The sequence below is a fragment of the Ovis canadensis genome, chromosome 4, assembly GCF_042477335.2.
Source record: "Ovis canadensis isolate MfBH-ARS-UI-01 breed Bighorn chromosome 4, ARS-UI_OviCan_v2, whole genome shotgun sequence".
Taxonomy (NCBI): domain Eukaryota; kingdom Metazoa; phylum Chordata; class Mammalia; order Artiodactyla; family Bovidae; genus Ovis; species Ovis canadensis.
Genome location: NC_091248.1, coordinates 113,139,345 through 113,158,389, shown reverse-complemented (window position 1 = coordinate 113,158,389; position 19,045 = coordinate 113,139,345). Strand labels below are relative to the sequence as shown.

The 19,045-nt window shown below is 50.2% G+C and overlaps 1 protein-coding gene across 2 annotated transcripts; it reads left to right on the top strand.

Annotated features, from left to right (window-relative positions):
• The first annotated feature begins 217 nt into the window (after window positions 1-217).
• AKR1B1 (aldo-keto reductase family 1 member B) lies at window positions 218-17,355 on the top strand. Of its 2 annotated transcripts, none has more exons than XM_069588403.1 (10): window positions 218-511; window positions 8,571-8,738; window positions 9,407-9,523; window positions 10,539-10,616; window positions 10,925-11,047; window positions 11,541-11,647; window positions 11,970-12,051; window positions 12,588-12,671; window positions 14,812-14,894; window positions 16,946-17,355. In XM_069588403.1, exons 1-10 carry the CDS (start codon window positions 446-448, stop codon window positions 16,986-16,988), a joined length of 951 nt encoding a protein of 316 aa, XP_069444504.1. In that variant the 5' UTR covers window positions 218-445; the 3' UTR covers window positions 16,989-17,355. The 2 variants fall into 2 exon arrangements, with proteins under 2 accessions (XP_069444504.1, XP_069444505.1); XM_069588404.1 differs by lacking the exon at window positions 218-511 and adding an exon at window positions 679-1,070.
• The last annotated feature ends 1,690 nt before the right edge of the window (window positions 17,356-19,045 follow it).

Sequence of the window (19,045 nt, the reverse complement as noted above, 5' to 3'; positions counted from 1 at the left end):
GTCAAATTCCCAAAAAACCATGCTACTGGGCTTGAACAATAAACTTATCCTTCTGTGCCCTCAAAAAAAAAAAAAGAGAGAAACCAAAACTCCTTCCCAGGCTATTATTTATGGGAATTCTGTTACTTTTGCTAAAACATTCGCGTTTCCACGCGCCACAGCTACTGGCGGAGCTCGCTGCGGGGCGTGGGGGCGTGGGTAAACCGCCCGCTCAAAAGGAATTCGGAGCCGCTAGGACCTAGCAGGAGGCGCTTCCTCGCAGAGCCCCCCGGGCTAACAGACGTGCGGCATCCTGATTGTCGGGGCGGCCAATCAGAAGCTGCGCTTGCCGAGCGAGACTCCCATTATACCCGCCCCTTCGCCCTGCCTCATCCGCTATTTAAAGAACCGCGCTGAGCCTCCTCTGCACGGTTCTCTGATCCTGATCAGCGGAGCTCAAGCAGTCATGGCCAACCACATCGTGCTCTACACCGGTGCCAAGATGCCCATCTTGGGGCTGGGCACCTGGAAGGTAGGTACCCTGGCGAGCGTGCTCCGGGGCTCGCTTAAGTGCTCAGCGCGGCCTGGGGGTAAGGGACCGAGAGTGACCCTGAGCAGCGGCCCCCGCGGCGGACGCCAGGCCTCGAGGGAGCCACGCTCCGGCAGGTCCGGTCCCGGCAGGATCTGGGCCTGAGGTTCGGGAGCCTGGGCGCTGAGGCGGGCGGGGCGCTCGCCTCGGTCTCGGGCCGGGGGACTTAGGGTGGGGTGGGAAAGGGGTGTTTGAGAACGGCTCGCGGGTGGCCGACCCCATAACTCCTGGTGCATGCGATCCGCTGGAATCCGATCTCAGCTGGAAAGGCAACTAGGGGGCGCAGATCGAAGGGAAATTTTCCCACGTCCGTCGCTGTGGCTCGGTGGATGAAGGTCGGGGAGGGGCGTTCCCGGAGATGGAGCAAAAAGAGGCGAGAGGCGTGGGGCGCCGGCCTTCCTGCCTAACCTCACCTGCGGGCGCCCGCGCCGTTTGTCTTTCTTCGAAATAGTTGATCCTTAACCGTTTCCGGCTTTGCTCCCTCAGGAATAAGCATCCCAAGGTAAGCCTGGAGTCTGCAGGTAATTGAATTAGGCTGCACGAGTGTGCCCAGGACCTTTCTATTTACACTGTCTCCAAACGCCCTGGTCGCTGAACTCCCAGAGGCCGGCGTGCCCCTCGGAGTGTCCTGTGCTGGACGAAGGAATCTGCGGGGGTGCGGATGGTGAGGGGAGGTTCCCGCCCATGCAAAACTGCGGGCTGGCATCAGTAGTTAAAACTGCCTCCTGAAACCTCGGCACCGCTGGAACCTCTTCACAGCGTCCCCAGGAAAAGGTTAGGAGTAAAAATGGTAGTCTTGAGTATCTGACAGTTGGGGGGCGCCGAATGATGTTACGGGCGCCGAAGCAAAACCCCCAAAATTTAAACCGCTTGTAAGTTAGCTTGGGGTATTTTGTACATTCCATTCCATGGCTATGACTCAGGTGTTCCAGGAATTTTAAATATAGGACTGGGCATTAGCCATTTGCACACTGACAAGGAAAGAAAAGACTGTAGAGATTAAGGGCACCTTGAAATGGTCTGAAGGAGACAGAAGATGGTATTTATCTCTATCCTAAAATCCGCAGCTGAAATCTTGTAAACGTTCACTGTCGTGGAGTTGCCTCCCAGGAAAAGTATTTCTTGGACAAAGGAATCAGAGTTATATGTGCCTTGTGTTTCCTTCCAAAAGTCCAGTGGTGGCTCTAAGGGTGTAATTGAATTATGACCATTGTACCAAGTAAAATTCGGTCTGTCGCAGGTTATTCTCTTGGAATGGATGTGAACAGACACTTTCTTGGCAGTGGCAAATTACAATTTCTGAGGCAGCACACAGACAGACGTGTCACTGGAACAAAACCACCACCTCGCTGAGCCTTATAAGTTTGTTGTTTCAAAAACTGGGACCTTAGGTCCATTGTTTCAAAATCAGTACTCTGGGGGTAAATAAGGAGTAAAAGTTGATTTAAAACTAGGGCTTTATCATTTGCTTGAGCTCTTAAAACCTACCCTAATGTAAATTTAGTTAAGATAGCTCTATAAATCGGTACGTTTAGATCATTCACTCCAGTAAGTTCGTTGAGTGTAAGGGTAGCGTCTGACTAGGGTCACAAACTATTTACAGAATTGCTCACAGAGCCTGGTAAATGGTAGGTATTCTAAGGACAACATGTTGAATTAATATGAAGAAGTAAGATAATTTCAGATTTGAGGGAGTGGGTGAGGAGTTGAAGTTGTTTGGAACCATATAGAGGCATGGTAGGGGAGGTGACAGGGAGATAAATGGTTTAAGTATGGGCTTGGAGGAGAATTCTTTCTTTATAAGGAGCAGTATATGAATAGTGTTTGATACCTTTCCCCTGTATGTGCAAAATATATATTTTCACAGATGCTGGACAAAAATGGGGTGACCCAAATACCATTTGCTTATCTTTGTGAGAACTGGGGGAGGCCCTGGGAGTGGGGGCAGTTCCTGGTTCCCATGGATCTTCCGTATCATGGTGGCTGTGTTGTATCCTTTGGACCCTTGGCAGGGCTCTGGGAGTCTCCAGTCAGTTACTTTGAAGGTCCTCAGACTCCCCTTCCTCTCCTTGGAGGTGAAGCTTTCAGTCCACTGGGAGAACACCTCTGCCTCCAAGCCCATGTGGCTTAGAGGCCGTTTCCCCTTGGCAGGCTTGCCTTCCCCAGTGGACAGTAAATAAGCCACGGGCATTGTATTCCCAGGAAGCGGCTAAAACAGATTACTTCTGATGCTGACCAGTGTCCTGTTGCTGATAAATGTGTGGAACTAGCTGGAAGCTTGTTGATGTATAAATGGCCATTGTAACTCACCTACATACCCCAAGCCTAGAAGTGGAGGACAGTTTTCTCCGCTGCTTTTCCATCGTCTTCTGCCCACACCCACGAGCCTTTGAGACATTTCCCCCTAAGTGTTCCCCACGCAATGAAAATTCAACATCACAGATAGACGGTACATCTGTGTGTGTCCTGTGACCCTTTGACAGGCCACAGAACATTTTATAAGCTAAGTGTTTCTGGTTTTGCCCTCAACAAACCAGTTTTTGCCTCTTTGAGGTTGATTAACACTTCCTTTAGGAGAAAATGCTGAGAAAGAACTCAGGCCAAGCTCTTGATGGCCTGGGATCCCAGGCTAGAAGAGTCAGAGCTAAACCAGTAGCTTGTCTTTCTGTTCACCTGCTTCATCTCCCTGTAGGTCTCCACCTGCAGCTGTTCAAGAGCAAGGATACTTAAATAAGTCCTGCCTGTGCAGGGCCAGCCCTGGGCCACCCCCATTACAACCAAGTGGAGACAGTGGTGTAATTTAGGACAGCTGGATTCACACTGAATGAGAGAAAGTTAATCTCAGTTTTCTTGTTGGTTTGTGTTTGTGGCCAGACCTGCTTGTTAGCTTTGGTGTAAAAAGAAAAAAAAAAAAATAGCCCAAATGGACTGTGTTCATGTGATAAGGCAACGAAAAAGATACTTCTTCAGCAGTCTGCTCTTTATCACATGAAATTGTGGTTTACATTATTAAACTGTAGATTTGGGCGTAATTGAACATGAGCCGAATGAGGTTGGCTTATCTGCATCAAGCAATAAAAACACCTCTGTTGAGGTGAAAGACTTTGTCATTCTCTGGATTCTCCCAGATGCTTATTCTATTGGAGTCTTATGAGTGTGGCAGACTTGAAGACTTCTTGGTACAAAATCGCTGGATATGGGCATCATGTGTAAGCACAGGGCAGGCAAGCTGGCCCAGCTTGCTCAGGTTTCCCTGGACCTTATTGTCCATTAAACAAACAGGAGCAGGATATAAACCCTTTCAGTCTCCAGAATATCTTTACGTTCAATATCAGGATACCTTTGTTTTGTTCTGTTTTGTTTTGGGAGGGTTTCTATTTGTCTGCTTTGGGGCTGTATCACATGATATGTGGGATCTTAGTTCCCTGACCAGGGATTGAACCAGTGCCCCTTTATTGGAAGGGCAGAGTCTTAACCACTGAATCTCAAGGAAGTCTCACCTTTTGGTTATTAATGTGCTGAACTGCAAATGAGGATGTTATTTGTAAATAGGCAAACAAGACTAGGACTGTTGCCGAATGCCCGTTTCTTTGTGTGCTTTTCCAGCAACCCCCAAAGGTTAGTAAACCGCAGCCCATTTTTATAAGCAAAGTTTTATTAGAACACATCTCACTCCTTTACATATTGCTTTTGCAGCAGCATAGTTGAGCAGGTATGATGAGACTGTTTGGCCCACAAGGCCTAAAATATTTCCTGCCTGGCCATTTAACAGAAAAAATTTGCGAGTTTCTCTTCCAGAAGATTCTAAATAAATTAACTGGAAGTTGGAATACATTTTGAGAAATTAGGTCACAAATGTCTGTTTAGCATATGTGTAGTTGAAATGCTTTATATACAATGAGAGGCAGAAAATTATATCATGACATCACTAGTATTTTAAACAAAACTGATAATTAAAAAGTAAGGTTAGTTTTTTTTTTAAATGTAGGTTGAACTTCTCTGAAGTGAAGCTGGTTTAACAAGAAGAGGTTAAACAATGCTTTTCAGTGACAACTTTTCTCAGAAGTGTTACTTTTCAAGGCCTTAGAGGTTGACGCCCTGTTTCTTTATCAAAGTTTACATAAAAAGTTATGGTTACCTATTTTTGCTCCAAGTTTATCATTGGCACACTGTTAAACTTCTCACCCAGGTTTTTTTCCCCTCAAAGTGAAGTTTCCTTTATTCCTATCCCCCTTCATTACAAAAGTGATACCTGTTAACTGAAGAAAATATTTTTAAAAAGTCAGAACATAGTCCTCTCTTTCCAGACATCTGCATGTTAAAACTACAAAGGATTCAGTCCCTGAGGTACTGTTTTGTTTCATTGTTTTTTAACCAATGACTCTGTTTTATAACCTTTGTTGTTTGGAGCTGTGTGTTGCTAAGTTGTGTCTGACTCTTTGCGACCCCATGGACTTCGTAGCCTGCCAGGTTCCTTTGTCCACGGAATTCTCCAGGCAAGAATACTGGAATGGACTGCCATTCCCTTCTCCAAGTTTGGAGCTGTAGTATTTTTGTTGTTTGTTTGTTTGCTTGCTTCTGACTTGCAGAGGGAATAGAGGGAGGGATATTAAGGTAACTAGCAGGACGAGCTCCAGTGATTGGGTTTTAAGAGGAGAGAGAGATAGTAATTATTCAAGTTGGGACTGCCTGGCCTGGAGTGTTACGTGAAAAGGAAATAGGCCCAGTTTGTGGAACTGACGGCGGGGGGGCGGGGCGGGGGGTGGTCTCAGGGGTAGAGACGTGTCAGCGACGTCACTTGGTACCATCAGCTAGAACGTTGTCCAGTTGCTGCTCAAGCTCAGAGCTCTAAGCCCTAAGAGGATGGGCAGATGTGCCCAAGTCACAGGGCAGATTAGTGGCAGAAGTGCGTTTCAAACATGATTTCGCCTATATGATTTGTATGAGCCTTTTTTTTCCCTACCAGATCTTAAAGTGGCTGCTTCATTAGTGATGAGGAAAGTTAGTTTAGTCTCCTTCGGGGGAGGGTTCTGGGTAATTACTACTGAATGTAGTTTGTGGATTCCAGTACATTTTCATCCCAGAGGATGGTTTTCCAAGCCCAGGTGACTTGTCCTCTCCCTGACCAGTGTCTCCCTTCCTCCAAGGACAGACCTCTGAGCCAAGGCTAGCCCTCAGGTCCTGGTGCTAGGGTTCAAACCCCGACATCTCTTTCTCACTGCTCAATCACGGGGCCAGTTTCCTAAACTCCGCACCTTCATTCCCTAATCCAGAGATCACGGATAACCAGGGTTGTGGTGGAGATGCAGTTCAATGATACACTTAAAACTAGTGAAGACTGATCCATAATAAGTGGGAGCTGTTGTTATTTTCTCTCCAAGCCATTGTGCGCTGCACACCACGTGAGTCAGGTTCCATTTATGACAGGACCTGCTCTGGCACAAGTCTTCTAGTAACAGCATAACTGTCCCTGAGCTGGCCCTGGCCCACCCAGCCCCGGTGAGGGCCGTTGTCCCTACTGCACACAGGGCTGGTGGCCCCAGACAGCCTTCCCTCCCATTACTGCAAAGGTGTCTCTGGAAAGGGGAAGCCAGCATGTAGTATCCGTTTGCTGGAGTCCTCTTATGGATTGCCGCAGCTTGTACGTATTTAATTGTAAATGCCCAACAGTCCTTGCTTCTGCTCCTCATTGTCCTTTGAAAGCAGTCTGGACTCAGCTTCTCAGCATGTGCTTCCCAACTAATCAATCTTCTCTGTCCAGGCAAGGGTCAGGGAGCCACAGCTTCTTGGTAACCTCTTGTAGGTCGTTTCTGTCCTTGGCTCCTCTATACAAGCATCATAACTTTTTTTCCCCCCAGTTTTGGGTCAGTTGTTCAGCAGCCTTGATTATCCTACTCGGCACTGTTTTGGTCCGAAGGAACCAAATAACCAATTTAATCTTAAGCAGGAAAGAAAATGTGTTGGGGGTGTGGAGTCACCGACTTAGAGCATGTCAGGAGTACCAGATCCAGGGCTGTGAAGCATGTGACCAGGAGCTGTCTCTCCTCCACTCTTCATCTGCCCCTCAAAGCCCACTTCCGTCTAGCACCTCCTGGCACACGTGCTCCCCGTGCAGAGTCGCCAGAATGAAACCATGTCCTGAGAGTGCCAGCTGAAGTCCAAATGTGGAATCTTGTGGGCCTGCCTGGGATTACATCTCGGGCCCTGTACCAGTCGCTGTGGCAGATGCGATGTGTGGCCAGACCTCGGAAAGGTGCCTGCCCTCTGCTCAGGGTTGGGGCCGGTGAGCTGCTAGGCCAGCACAGTACAGGGCCCCACAGAGGAGGTCCAGCCAGGGTACCTTCAAGCCTGAAGAAAGTTGATGGCATGCTGGACTCCCCTTCCTGGGCCTCCGTATTCCACCTGGCTCGCTTTCCTGGGAAGGGGTGTACCCTGCGGCAGGGGGCCCCAGGGACACTGTGGCATTTCTGGCTATGCTGAGGTTCTCACCGTGAAGGGTGGGGAAGACTGCAGGTACAGCTTGGGTCCTTTGGGGACCTAGGTGATGGCCAGGTCATCTGAAGATGTCTGATGTCACACCTGAGGTCAGCATCGCCCGTCTGCCCACCCTGCTCCCCCCGTGGTGGCGAGAGAGCTGGGCAAGCTCACAGCTCGGTCCTGCGTTCCTCCGCCTTCCTCTCTTCGCAACAGCTGATATCAAAACAGCAGATGTCTGCAGCTGCTCATGGCCCCAGGGGAGTTTCCCTGCTCATTCTTTTCTACCCCAGCTCTCTGGAGGAATGCGCCCTATTCACCCAACAGTCCGATGCACATGTGTGTGTTTTCCACCTCTCTGGTCCAAACAGGAGTGTTGTACAGATGGGGTGCGCAGTCAGGCTGGGTGCTGGATGGCGGGGTGGTTCTGTGCCTTCCTGCTCACCCAGATGCACACATGGTCCAAGCAGGGGCAGCGTCCAGTCTTTATGCAGCTCTGACCACAAACCACGTGGTGGTCTTCCATGAATCCCATTTCCCCCCCGTCAACTCCTTTCTGTCCGCTAAGTGCCCCTGAGCGGCCACCTCCCGCTTCCACCTCTTAAAGCAGATTCCTACACAGCGAGATTTGGGCACAGGCCTTTGAACCTGCAGCAGTCGTTTTTGACTTTGATACTCCCCAAACTGCATAAAAACAAGTGATGACCAATACCAGAATCCACTTGTAAAAGGAGAAAATAAGTCATAGGCATTCACTGACGAAACTCGAGAACCAAACGGTAATTGGAATGAATATTTAACAGTGGTTTTGAAGTATTTTGAGTTGTTTGAAAGCAGTGGTATCCCTCATTGTCTTAGGAACCTCACAGATTGAGATAGTGGGGGCTTTTGTTTATACAGTTCACTTCAGTCACTCAGTCATGTCCAACTCTTTGCGACTCCATGGACTGCAGCACACCAGGCTTTTCCTGTCCATCACCAACTCCCAGAGCTTGCTTAAACTCATGTCCATCAAGTTGGTGATGCCATCCAACCATCTCGTCCTCTGTCGTCCCCTTCTCCTCCCGCCTTCAATCTTTACCAGCATCAGAATCTTTTCCAGTGAGTCAGTTCTTCGCATCAGGTGGCCAGAGTATTGGAGCATCAGCTTTAGCATCAGTCCTTCCAATGAACATTCAGGACTGATTTCCTTTAGGATGGACTAGTTGGATCTCCTTGCAGTCCAAGGGACTCTCAAGAGTCTTCTCCAACACCACAGTGAATTGTTTATACAGTGATTTGTAAATCAACAGATGCTGAACAAACAAGGAAGTGAGGGGCTTTGGCCCATCTAGTTAAGGTGATCTGTGCTGCTAGTAAAGGGTGGTCAGATTTTCCTAAAGTGAAGCACTGTGGCATCTCACCTCGGGTGGCCTGGAACAAGAGCTGCTGAGGAGCCTGGGTTCCCTTCCTCCTGGCTTGTGTGCAGATTGTGTTTTGTTTCACTTTTGGTCTTGTCTCCGTGTCTTCCATTTCCTGTTTCTTTCAGTCCCCTCCAGGCAAAGTGACGGAGGCTGTGAAGGTGGCGATTGACCTTGGGTACCGTCACATTGACTGTGCCCACGTGTACCAGAATGAGAGCGAGGTGGGTTTGGCCCTCCAGGCAAAGCTGCAGGAGAAGGTGGTGAAGCGTGAGGACCTCTTCATCGTTAGCAAGGTACCCCGCCCCTGCAGGGGAGCCTGAGGGAGGGTTCTCGTCCATGTTTATCCAGGGCAGCATCCATTTAGGGGCCAAGACCACAATCTGGGGTCTCCGAACATGGCTAGGGTTATCACCCAGCAGGCGGTTCTTCCTGGGCAAATGTGTTCACTCAGGGCCACACCCAAGGCCACGTGAGCTCCAGGGCTCGCCTGTCTGTTGGATGGTCACTCCACTGGGACCCGTTGGCTGGAGCCCCTTGCTGATGAGGCCAAGGCTATGGGTTAGCACCCCCTTTCCAGAGGGTTATCTCTGAGGATAGGACTTGGTTCCCCTCTGCAGACTGAGCTCTCTTGGTGGTACCCAGGAGATACTGGGTAGGAGGGTGGGGCTGGCCCCATGAAGACCAGCCTGGTGGGAACTATGTTCAGGGCCTGGGGCTGGCTTGCCAACCTGCATTCCATTTTGTGCCTTCAGTTTGGTCCTCCTGAAAGGGTTCCTTGACCTGATTATCCTCCCTTCCTTTGGGAAGTTAGAATTCACGTGTGCAATGGAATCTCTGTCCCCACCGTTGACAGCATCATGGTGAAGTCAGTGGGTTTTGGGGTGCGGAAAGCGAGTCCCCTGTCCCTGAGCCATCTGGCTCCCAGCCTGTGGGCTAAGACATGTTCCCTCCCTGGCTTCAGCTGTGGTGCACGTATCACGACAAGGACTTGGTGAAAGGTGCCTGCCAGAAGACGCTCAGCGACCTGAAGCTGGACTACCTGGACCTCTACCTCATCCACTGGCCCACAGGCTTCAAGGTAGGGGCTCAGGGGTGGCCAGCGGCATCACCCTCTGCTGTTAGCAGGTCACAAGCGGGTGGACCCTCTGTGTGTCCCTGCCGCTGCACTCGAGGTGCAGTCCCTGGACCAGCAGCAGTGGCCTCGCCTTGGAGCTTGTTTGAAGTCCGCCTCGGGCCCCGCCCAGCCCTCTGACCCAAACAGAGGTGGCTCACGTGCACGTTTCAGAGTTGGAGGAGCACCACTCTTTGTTATTTGGTAATTGGGTAACTTCAACCTTTGCGACAGTGAACACAGCTGAGATGACACTCCTGCCCATTAGGCGGCGTCATCAGCTCCCACCGCTCCCCACCACTTCAGGCACCTTCACATACACACAGGCATGCACACATGCACACACAGATGCACACGTACACACACATATGTATACACACACATGCACCCTGCACGTAATGCACGCGTTTTCCAGTATTCTGTACACATGACATCCTGCGGAAACTTGATGAACCTCAGCAACCTACTTCTTGACATAAAAGAACTCTCGAGTTATTCCATCCTTAACCTCCATTCTAGCCACAGGCTCAGTTTTCTGCTTCATCAACCAGTGTGAAAGCAGGTGGGTTTTACCCTGAAGCTCTTATTTTATTGCACTGTGGTGGATCTGGGCCTGACTTGCATCCTTTGTTTAGGCTCGGCGAGGTGGTGCTTTTGTAGGCTTGGGTCCAGCCAGAACGTGGGCCCTGGGTCCCCCGCTACCCACACACCCCCGTCCACGGCAGGCTTCATCTCACTGACCAAGAATTGTCCATCTCCACACAACGGTCAGTGCACACCCATCTGATAGAAAAGTCGTCTGGAGGCTTCAGGAGCTGTCTGCTACTTCTTTTTCCCAATGATACGAATTTGCCCTTGAATATCCTCTGAAAACAGACATCTGTTGCAATTCAGAGTAATTGTTTTAGAACTTTGCTTTCCACAATGCGTCTGCCCCAGCAGATCTCTGCAGGTCTGTGATTGGTTTTGATTGTTACTGCAGCCTGGGAAAGACTTCTTCCCGTTGGATGAGGATGGCAACGTGATTCCCAGTGAGAAAGATTTCGTGGATACCTGGACGGTAAGGCAGCCCCTGGCTTGGCCCCCCTTTCATGCTGGCTCCGCGGCCTCCTTGTAAGGGACCAGGCGTGAATGGTCTGCTCTACCATTTCTTTTGCCGTGATTGTCACTCTGCCACTGTTGGGGCTCTTCCTGCCTCATTAAAGCCATCCTGGCTTTTGTCTTGATGCCTCTTGTCTTTCCAAAGATCTGACTTGCTGGCACTGAATAATAAGGGCGTGACCTGTTAAGCTGGCTGGTACAAAAGGTGCTTCTGGTCCTTGTCCTGCTGGGCACATGTCAGCAGCAAGCAGACCCTCTGGTTTCTAGGCCATGGAAGAGCTGGTGGACGAAGGGCTGGTGAAAGCTATTGGAGTCTCCAACTTCAACCATCTCCAAGTGGAGAAGATCTTAAACAAACCTGGCTTAAAATACAAGCCGGCGGTTAACCAGGTAATGTCAGCAGGGGAGCTGGTGTGCATGGGAGACTGTTCTGTGACACTCTGATGCTAGCAGTTCCTTGTTATCCACATCACCTGGGAGGTGGATCTCTGGTTGCTGGCAGAGTCCTGATGGCTCAGAAAAGACAGTGCCACATCTGAGAGTGAAACCTGCAGGAGAGAAAGGGTTTTGAGCCTGGCTTGTGATGACTCAGAGTCTTGAGACGAGCTGTTTGCAGACATCGACATCCTCAGACCTGTCACAGCTGATAAATGAAATGGCCAAAGCCAGAAAAAACCCTCAAGGCCCATGGCCATGGTAACAAGACTAGGATCCTTAATGTCAAGAACACTAGCTGGGAAGCAAGAGTTGTCACCGCCCATCCAGGAGATGGGACGCGGGTTGCCCATAACTTTCTGTCTGGAGGGAGGGGTCTTAGCCAAGGAAGACTTCCGGTGTGGCCCGTGCCCACAGGGGCAGCATCAACCCTCCTGTGTATCCGCAGATCGAGTGCCACCCATACCTCACTCAGGAGAAGTTAATCCAGTACTGCAACTCCAAGGGCATTGTGGTGACTGCCTATAGTCCCCTCGGCTCTCCCGACAGGCCCTGGTGAGTCTCCATGGGATCGTGTTCTCTTATCTGTTGGCAGAGATAATGGCTGATAAAGGAAAATCCAGCATCAAGGAGAGTGCTTCCGAGGTGATCAGCAGACCTCCTGGGAGCCTCCTGTTGGGTTTCCTGGTTGGCATTTTTAGTAGCAGGATGCCTCCTTTTTTTCCAAAGGGTTGTGAGTTTGTAACTGAGCTCTGAGTCAGGAGGAAATTGGCGGGCTGCCCTCTGAGGTCGGTGGGCCTTAGGATTAGGGTCACGGCTGCCTTGAGCAGTGGTGACGGTGGTCACTCATGCAGACCGTCTTGTTGTCTATCTCTAGGGCCAAGCCCGAGGACCCTTCCATACTAGAGGACCCCGGGATCAAAGCGATTGCAGACAAGCACAATAAAACCACAGCCCAGGTATGGCCGTTTCCAGGCTCTCGTGACTGTTCACAGAACTTCCTGCATTTGTGGTGGTTCCCTTTAGCCTGGAGGAGCAAGCCCCATCAGCCCTCCCCAGATGTATGGCTTGGGTCCTGAAGCATGGTAGAAAGGGCACTGAGGACCCTTAGAAGACCATGTGGGGCTGGAGATGATCGGACCTGCCCTGCTACCTCTGAAGGCTACCATGAGGGTCCACACTCGCCCCCTGTTCAGGAAAGCCCATCTCTGCTTGCAGAAGGGCTCAGCTGTGTGCTCCCAATGGCTAGCGGGAGCTCCTAGACAGGGAGTAACATACAGAGAGACATGGAGGCTGAGCGCTGGGCTTGGGGGTTGGAACCTAAGCACCTCCCTTCCTCCTTATGGCGCGTGAGGCATCACCCCTGAGCTGGTCTCCTCACTGCGAAGTTCTGGGGTTTCTCTCTTTGGGTGTGAGCTGGGCTGGGGGTCAGATTGGGCGAGTGGAAAGTGCAGAGCTCCTGATGGACGTACACACTCGGCATCTCTTTGCACAGGTGCTGATCCGATTCCCCATGCAGAGGAACCTGATCGTGATCCCCAAGTCGGTGACGCCTGAACGCATTGCTGAGAACTTCCAGGTAAGTCCTGGCTGGTTGGCCCAGGGTCCCCTTGGTGGAGGAGGGGCCAGCTTTTTACCAAGCCTCTGGATGGTCATGTGTGGGCCCCCCGCCATCTCCTCTAGGACAGGGAGCCCACTGTAGACGCAGGACGCTGGTTCCTCGTGGGTGGCAAGTGCTGTGCCAGGGTGAGGCCTGGGCCTCGTTGTACATGCAGACACCTGTGCTGGGATTTCTCAGGACTTGTCATTTGCCCGAGAAATGCTCTTGAGTGATGCTGCCCAGATTTGCATCACAGCTCAGTTTCCCCGTCTGTAAAATTTGTACCTATTTCAAGGGTTATCTTGAAGATGAAATAAGATGCACACAGTACCTGGTACTGTGTAAGCACTCAGGAAACACTGCTGTGCTGACAGCTCCGTGGCCTGTAGAGACCTTGCAGGGCTCCAGTGAGGTGACCTGCGTGGTTCTCTGGGCACCTGCCAGAGCTGAGGAGGCCTTCTGACCCTGCAGCCCCTCCTGCCCACCTGCCTACCTCCCGCACCAGTATCAGGGGCCAGGCCAGGAGACGAGCTCACCAGGAGGGTCCCAGTGCCCCTGAGACTCTGCTCTCCCCAAGGCGAGCAGCTCTCGGTCATCACCCAAGCCCTGGTTCCTGTGGCTCTGTTTCTAGGGAGAGCGACTGATCACGCCTGTTCCACTGGTCAGGGGCTGAGGCTGTAACACAAGCTGCTGGCTGCCTGGGGCCTGGGCAGGGTTGGGGAGATAGATAAAGTGGTAAAATAGTTAGCATGAGAAACACATATCCTGCTAGAGATGGATTTTTTTGTTTCCTCTTTTATTTTCTCAAAGCATTGGAAAAGAAACATTTTCATTTAAAAATTTTTTTAAAGACCCACTTTTGTTATTTTTCAAACCTATTTACTTTTAATTGGAGGATGTGTTAGTTGCTCAGCCATGTCCAACCCTTTGCAACCCAATCAACAGTAGCCTCCTACATTCCTCTGTCCATAGGATTTTCCAGGCAAGAATACTGGAGTGGGTAGCCACGCCCTTCTCCAGGGGATCTTCCCGACCCAGGGATCGATCCTTGGTCTCCCACACTGCAAGCAGATACTTTACCATCTGAGCCATTGGGAAAGACCAATTGGAGGATACTTGCTTTACAATATTGTGTTGGTCTCTGCCACACATTAGCCATAGGTGTACGTACGTCCCCCTCCCTCGTTTTTAAGCTTCCAGGCCACATGGCATGTGGGATCTTAGCTTCCTGACTAGGGATCAAACCCTCGCCCCCTGCAGTGGAAGCACAGAGTCTTAACCACTGGCCTGCCAGGGAATTCCCTGGGCAGAGGTTTTGAAGTAAACTGGGAGTCCCTTGGACTGCAGGGAGGTCCAACCAGTCCATCCTAAAGGAGATCAGTCCTGATGCTAAAGTTGAAACTCCAACACTTAGGCCATCTCATGCGAAGAGCTGACTCATTGGAAAAGACTGATGCTGGGAGGGAAGGGGACGACAGAGGATGAGATGGCTGGATGGCATCACCGACTTGATGGAAATGGGTTTGAGTAGACTCCAGAAGTTAGTGATGGACAGGGAGGCCTGGCATGCTGCATTTCATGGGGTCGCAGAGTCAGACATGACTGAGCAACTGAACTGAAATAGAAAAAGAAGTATCATTTTGCCTGTAGGATGTGGAAGGGAAAGGTCTGTTTTCATTGTTCATATCATACCCAGACAAAACATGTATGTTCTGAGTGGCCATGTAATAAACTTTCTCTGAGTTTAGTCTACCTTCCTGCCCCTCCTCATAGCAGGCAACATCTCACCAGTGGTCCTGCCTGGAGCTGATCATATGCTTTCATATTCTGTGTTGGATTTTGTTGTTTAGTTGCTAAGTCATGTCCGACTGTTTTGCGACCCCATGGACTGTAGCCCTCCAGGCTCCTCTGTCTGTGGGATTCTCCAGACAAGAATACTGGAGTGGGTTGCCATTTCCTTCTCCAGGGGATCTTTCAAACCTGGGGATCGAACTGAGTCTCCTGCATGAGCAGGCAGATTCTTTGCCACTGAGTCAGTCACCAGGGGAGCCCTTACCTGTGTTGGGTAGCTGTTTACAGAGTTTTATAGGAGTTGTGGTCTGTTTTGTTTTCTTTTCAGGTCTTTGACTTTGAACTGGACAAGGAGGATATGAACACCTTGCTCAGCTACAACAGGAACTGGAGGGCCTGTGCCTTGGTGAGGTGAGTCTCGGGAGAGCCCCTGGAGGGATGCAGATGAAAGAATAACTGCTGGAGGCCTTACCACCCAGGTCCTGCTCATGCAGCAGCTCTGGCTTGTTCACGTTACCTGGGCTTCTCCTCCGTGTGCAGCAAGGAGCATTTACAGCATGTCAGCTGAGCCGCACTCCGCTCCAGGGAAATGCCCGGCGCCTTGCCCTAGTCTCTCCTTGCCCTAGTCTCTCCTTGCCCTGTGCACTGTTGGCCTAACCTACAGTAACCTGGGGCCAAACAGCTTCATTTTTTTTTTTTTTAAAGCTGGCGTATAGTTGCTTCATAATATTACATTAGTTTCTGCTGTACAAGGAAGTAAATCAGCTATGTCTATATATATCCCCTCCTTCCTACCCTGTCCCACCCATCTAAGTATATTGTACTTTTACTTTTCAAAATTGAGTGGCTCATATGAAACCAGATGATTCCAGATGGCTCCTGCCCCACCTTCCTGGAAGAATTTCCCCATGACTCTTTATCCATAAGGACTCATGAGAGGGTTTTGGTCGGAAGACTGTGTGCTCGGGGCCCACCAGCACCCCAGCTCTGACAGTGGAGCCACCTAGACCCCTCCAGTAGATGTGAGCTGGTTCCTTGTGTTCCCTCTGATTTGTAGTTTGGAAGGAGATGAAAAGGAAAGTAGGGTTTAGTTCTATCTTTTTTTTTCCTTTTCGTACCACTACATTAACTCAGGAAAGTTTAAAACACATTTCCTGCTTTGAAGAAGACTCTCCCCATTTTACACGGAGACTGAGAACCTGCTCTGTCACTGTTTGTATTGTCTGACCTCACCGTTCTTGTCTGTCCCCTCTGATAGTTACTTTCCAACGCGGAGTTTGAGCGTTCCCTCGGGCCGGCCCAGGTGCTAGCTGTCTCTCCAGCCCTTGCTCTCTCTCCAGCCCCTAGCTGGCACCCCTGGTGGTTCCCCCACTCCTCCGGCAGGTGTCCCCAGGTTTGCTTCTTGATTAACAATTCTCGCCTGTGAGTGTGTGGCTGCCACGCTGTGGCCACAGGCAGAGTTGACCACTGGCCCTCTCTGAGTACATACAGCAACTGTATGTGTTAATGGCACTGACCCTTTAGACATTAAAATCTTGTTTGATCTAGTGGGCAAAGGAGAGAGACGAGAGAAGTGAGTCAGTCAGCAAGTTCCATCCTTGTTCTCCTTTGAGAACCGCTCGTCATTCATTCAGCTTCCTTTCCCCTTCCAGCTGCTGACACAGCGTATGGTAGGGCAGCTGCTGCAGGCCACTGATGTGTGATGGATTAGGAAAGAGTTGTCTGCCCCGAGCAGGGTTCACCCTGAGGCCTTTCACACTCTTCCCAGCCAGGCTTTCCAACACTATATACCTCCAACACAGGCCCTAGGACTGTGAACCTTGGCAAACAGCTCCTGTATCTTTCCACCCCCAGCTCAACGTCCAGCCTGTCCCCTCTCCCTGTGTTTCCTGTAGCAAATCTTCAGTTGTTCATTTCCGCTCCCACTGGTCCCTGGAGGCTTCTGGAGCTGACAGTGGCCTCTTGCCCCATGTGTGCCAAGTACTTGTTGGGTCATGTGTGTGTTCTGTGTATCTGTGAGTCTGCTTTTTTTTTTAATGGGTAGAAAATCGTTTTACAATTTTGTGTTGGTTTCTGCTGTACGCCAATGAGAATCAGTCATAATTTTGTGTCTATATATATCCCTTCCCTCGAGGCTCCCTGCCCTCCCCGAACCCCACCCCTCCAGGTCATCACAGAGCACCGCACTGGGCTCCCTGTGTTATTTAGCAACTTCTCACTGTTTGTTTTGCACATGACAGTATATATACGTCATTGCTACTTTCTCCGTTCATTCCACCCTCACTTTCCTCCGCTGTACCCACAAGTCCATTCTCTACCAGGTTCATCAGTACCGTTTTTCTAGATTCCATGTATATGCATTAATGTACAATACTCAAGACATCACTTCTGTCTATTTGAAATTGGTTACAGTAGCAGTCTCATCCAGGAAAGGCTAATGTGTTCCTATTTCCTCCCAACAGCTGTGCCTCCCACAGGGATTACCCCTTTCACGAGGAGTTTTGAAGCTGCGGGTGCCTGCCCTTGCCCGGGTGACCGGCCGTCTCCCACCTCACTTTTCTTGTGTGTAGCGTAATTTGGCCCGTGTCCCTCAGTGGTGGGTCAGCAACTTCTAGACAAACCAGCGAGGGCTTGGCCAGCTTGGTGTCGGGTCCAAAAAGCAGAATCAGTAGATTAGTAGAAGTCTCTTCAGTTTTCCTTTGCCCTTCTAGTCTGGGGAACTGGGGAACATGCAACCCAAATACTCTTTTCTAAATTGAATTTACAAAATCAAAATAGTGCCTCTAACAATGGGGTTTTGATTGCTTGGAACTGTAATCCTTTCAGCTAGACTTTTCTTTGCCTCAAATAAAAAGTGCTCTTATGAGTTTGATGCTGTCTGTTTTGTTTTGGTTTGTTGAAACAGTACGCTGCCTTCTATTCCCCTCGACCCTCCTCCCCAGATACCATACAGCTCAGCTCCACAACAGAGGAAGGACTTGGCGTCTTAGCACTTAGGACCTCAGTACTACACCCACCTGGCTTTAGGGGGCTGGACATCTGACTGTACATCAGACACCCAGGGGGCTTTGAATGCTAGCATGCTGGTCCTTATCCCTGGAAACTTATCTAATTGCTCCAGGTGTAGCCAGGACATCAGGAGTTTGCAGGACCCCAGGGTGACCCTTGTGCAGCCAAGCTGAGAGCCAAAGCTCTAGGACCGAACCAGGACGCAAACCCGTTTATAATTTCACAGATTTACGTGTTTTTTTCTCCTACTTGTGAAGGCCAAAGTCCTGTGGTTACAAAACAGCACCATTCATGAGAGACTGCTCTCATGAAGCTCATTGTCTGGGGCAGAGGGAAGAAAAGCAGCAATAATTGGTAGCTGGGGCCACTATAATAAAAAACCAGGGATTGGGTGGTTTAACAGAAATGTATTTCTCACAGTTTTAGAGGTCTGAAGTCAGAAATCAGGGTGCCAGCGTGGTTGAGTTCTTATGCGGGCCCTCTTTATGGCAGGTAGATGGCTACCTTCTCACTATATCTTCCAGTGATAGAAATGAAAGGAAGCTTTCAGGAGAGCCAACCCATTGGAAAAGACCCTGATGCTGGGAAAGATTTAAGGCAGGAGAAGGGGGTGACAGAGGATGAGATGGTTGGATGGCATCATCGACTCAATGGACATGAATTTGAGCAAACTGCAGGAGATAGTGAAGGATAGGGAGCCTGGAGTGCTGCAATCCAGGGGGTCACAAAGAGGCAGACACGACTGAGCAACTAACACTAGCGTAACTGATCAAAATGACAAAGGCCAGGAAGGAGATCGGATTGACAGGGGTTGACTTGAAGTTTTATAAAGACAAGTTGCTTTGCTTTGCTCCTGGCTCTGTTAATTCATTCGGTGAAAGCTGCTTTGCAGGTGATCCATGTGTCAGATGGATAGCATTTAGTTGGGCAGCGTGGGTTGCTGGATCTCACTCAGGGATGCAGAACAGTGTAGCCCCTGAGTGGCTGGGGTGGATCCAGGTGGGGGTGCCCACCAGCTCACCAGCTGGCAGCCCTGCACCTGGATCCCTCACTGAAACCTACCCGTCACTGTGGTCCAGTTCCCCCTGCTTGGTAGGCAGGTCCCACCTTATCCCAAGTTGAACTGCAAACCTCTTGCATCACTCTCCAATCACCAAGAACAGTGTGTGTGTCGCTCAGCCATGCCCAGCTCTTTGTGACCCCATGGACTGTAGCCCACCAGGCTCCTCTGTCTATGGAATTTTCTGGGCAAGAATACTGAAGCGGGTGTACATGCCCTCCAAGGGATCTTCCCAGCCACCAAGAGCAGACTATCATTTTATAAACGGTTGTGGCAAGTCCTCTGAGAACTAGTTCGCAAACCCTGTTTCTCCAGGTAGCAAGGGCTGGCTTCAGTGCTCTCTGGGAAAGCTTTGGGGTCATCACTAGTAAGAGATTTAAAATCAGATGCCTGCCTTCTAGGTCCCTGCTTAAAAACACATTCAAAACAAGACCATTTAGAAGCCAGCCAGGAGCACAAACCAGATAAAATTCCCTCTGCTGGTCCCCCTCCC

Coding starts and splice junctions, on each gene's coding strand:
- AKR1B1 (XM_069588403.1), top strand. CDS start 446: ATGGCCAACCACATCGTGCTCTACACCGGTGCCAAGATGCCCATCTTG. Junction 12,052..12,587: donor ACAATAAAACCACAGCCCAG/GTATGGCCGTTT, acceptor CTCTTTGCACAG/GTGCTGATCCGATTCCCCAT. Junction 12,672..14,811: donor GCATTGCTGAGAACTTCCAG/GTAAGTCCTGGC, acceptor TTTTCTTTTCAG/GTCTTTGACTTTGAACTGGA.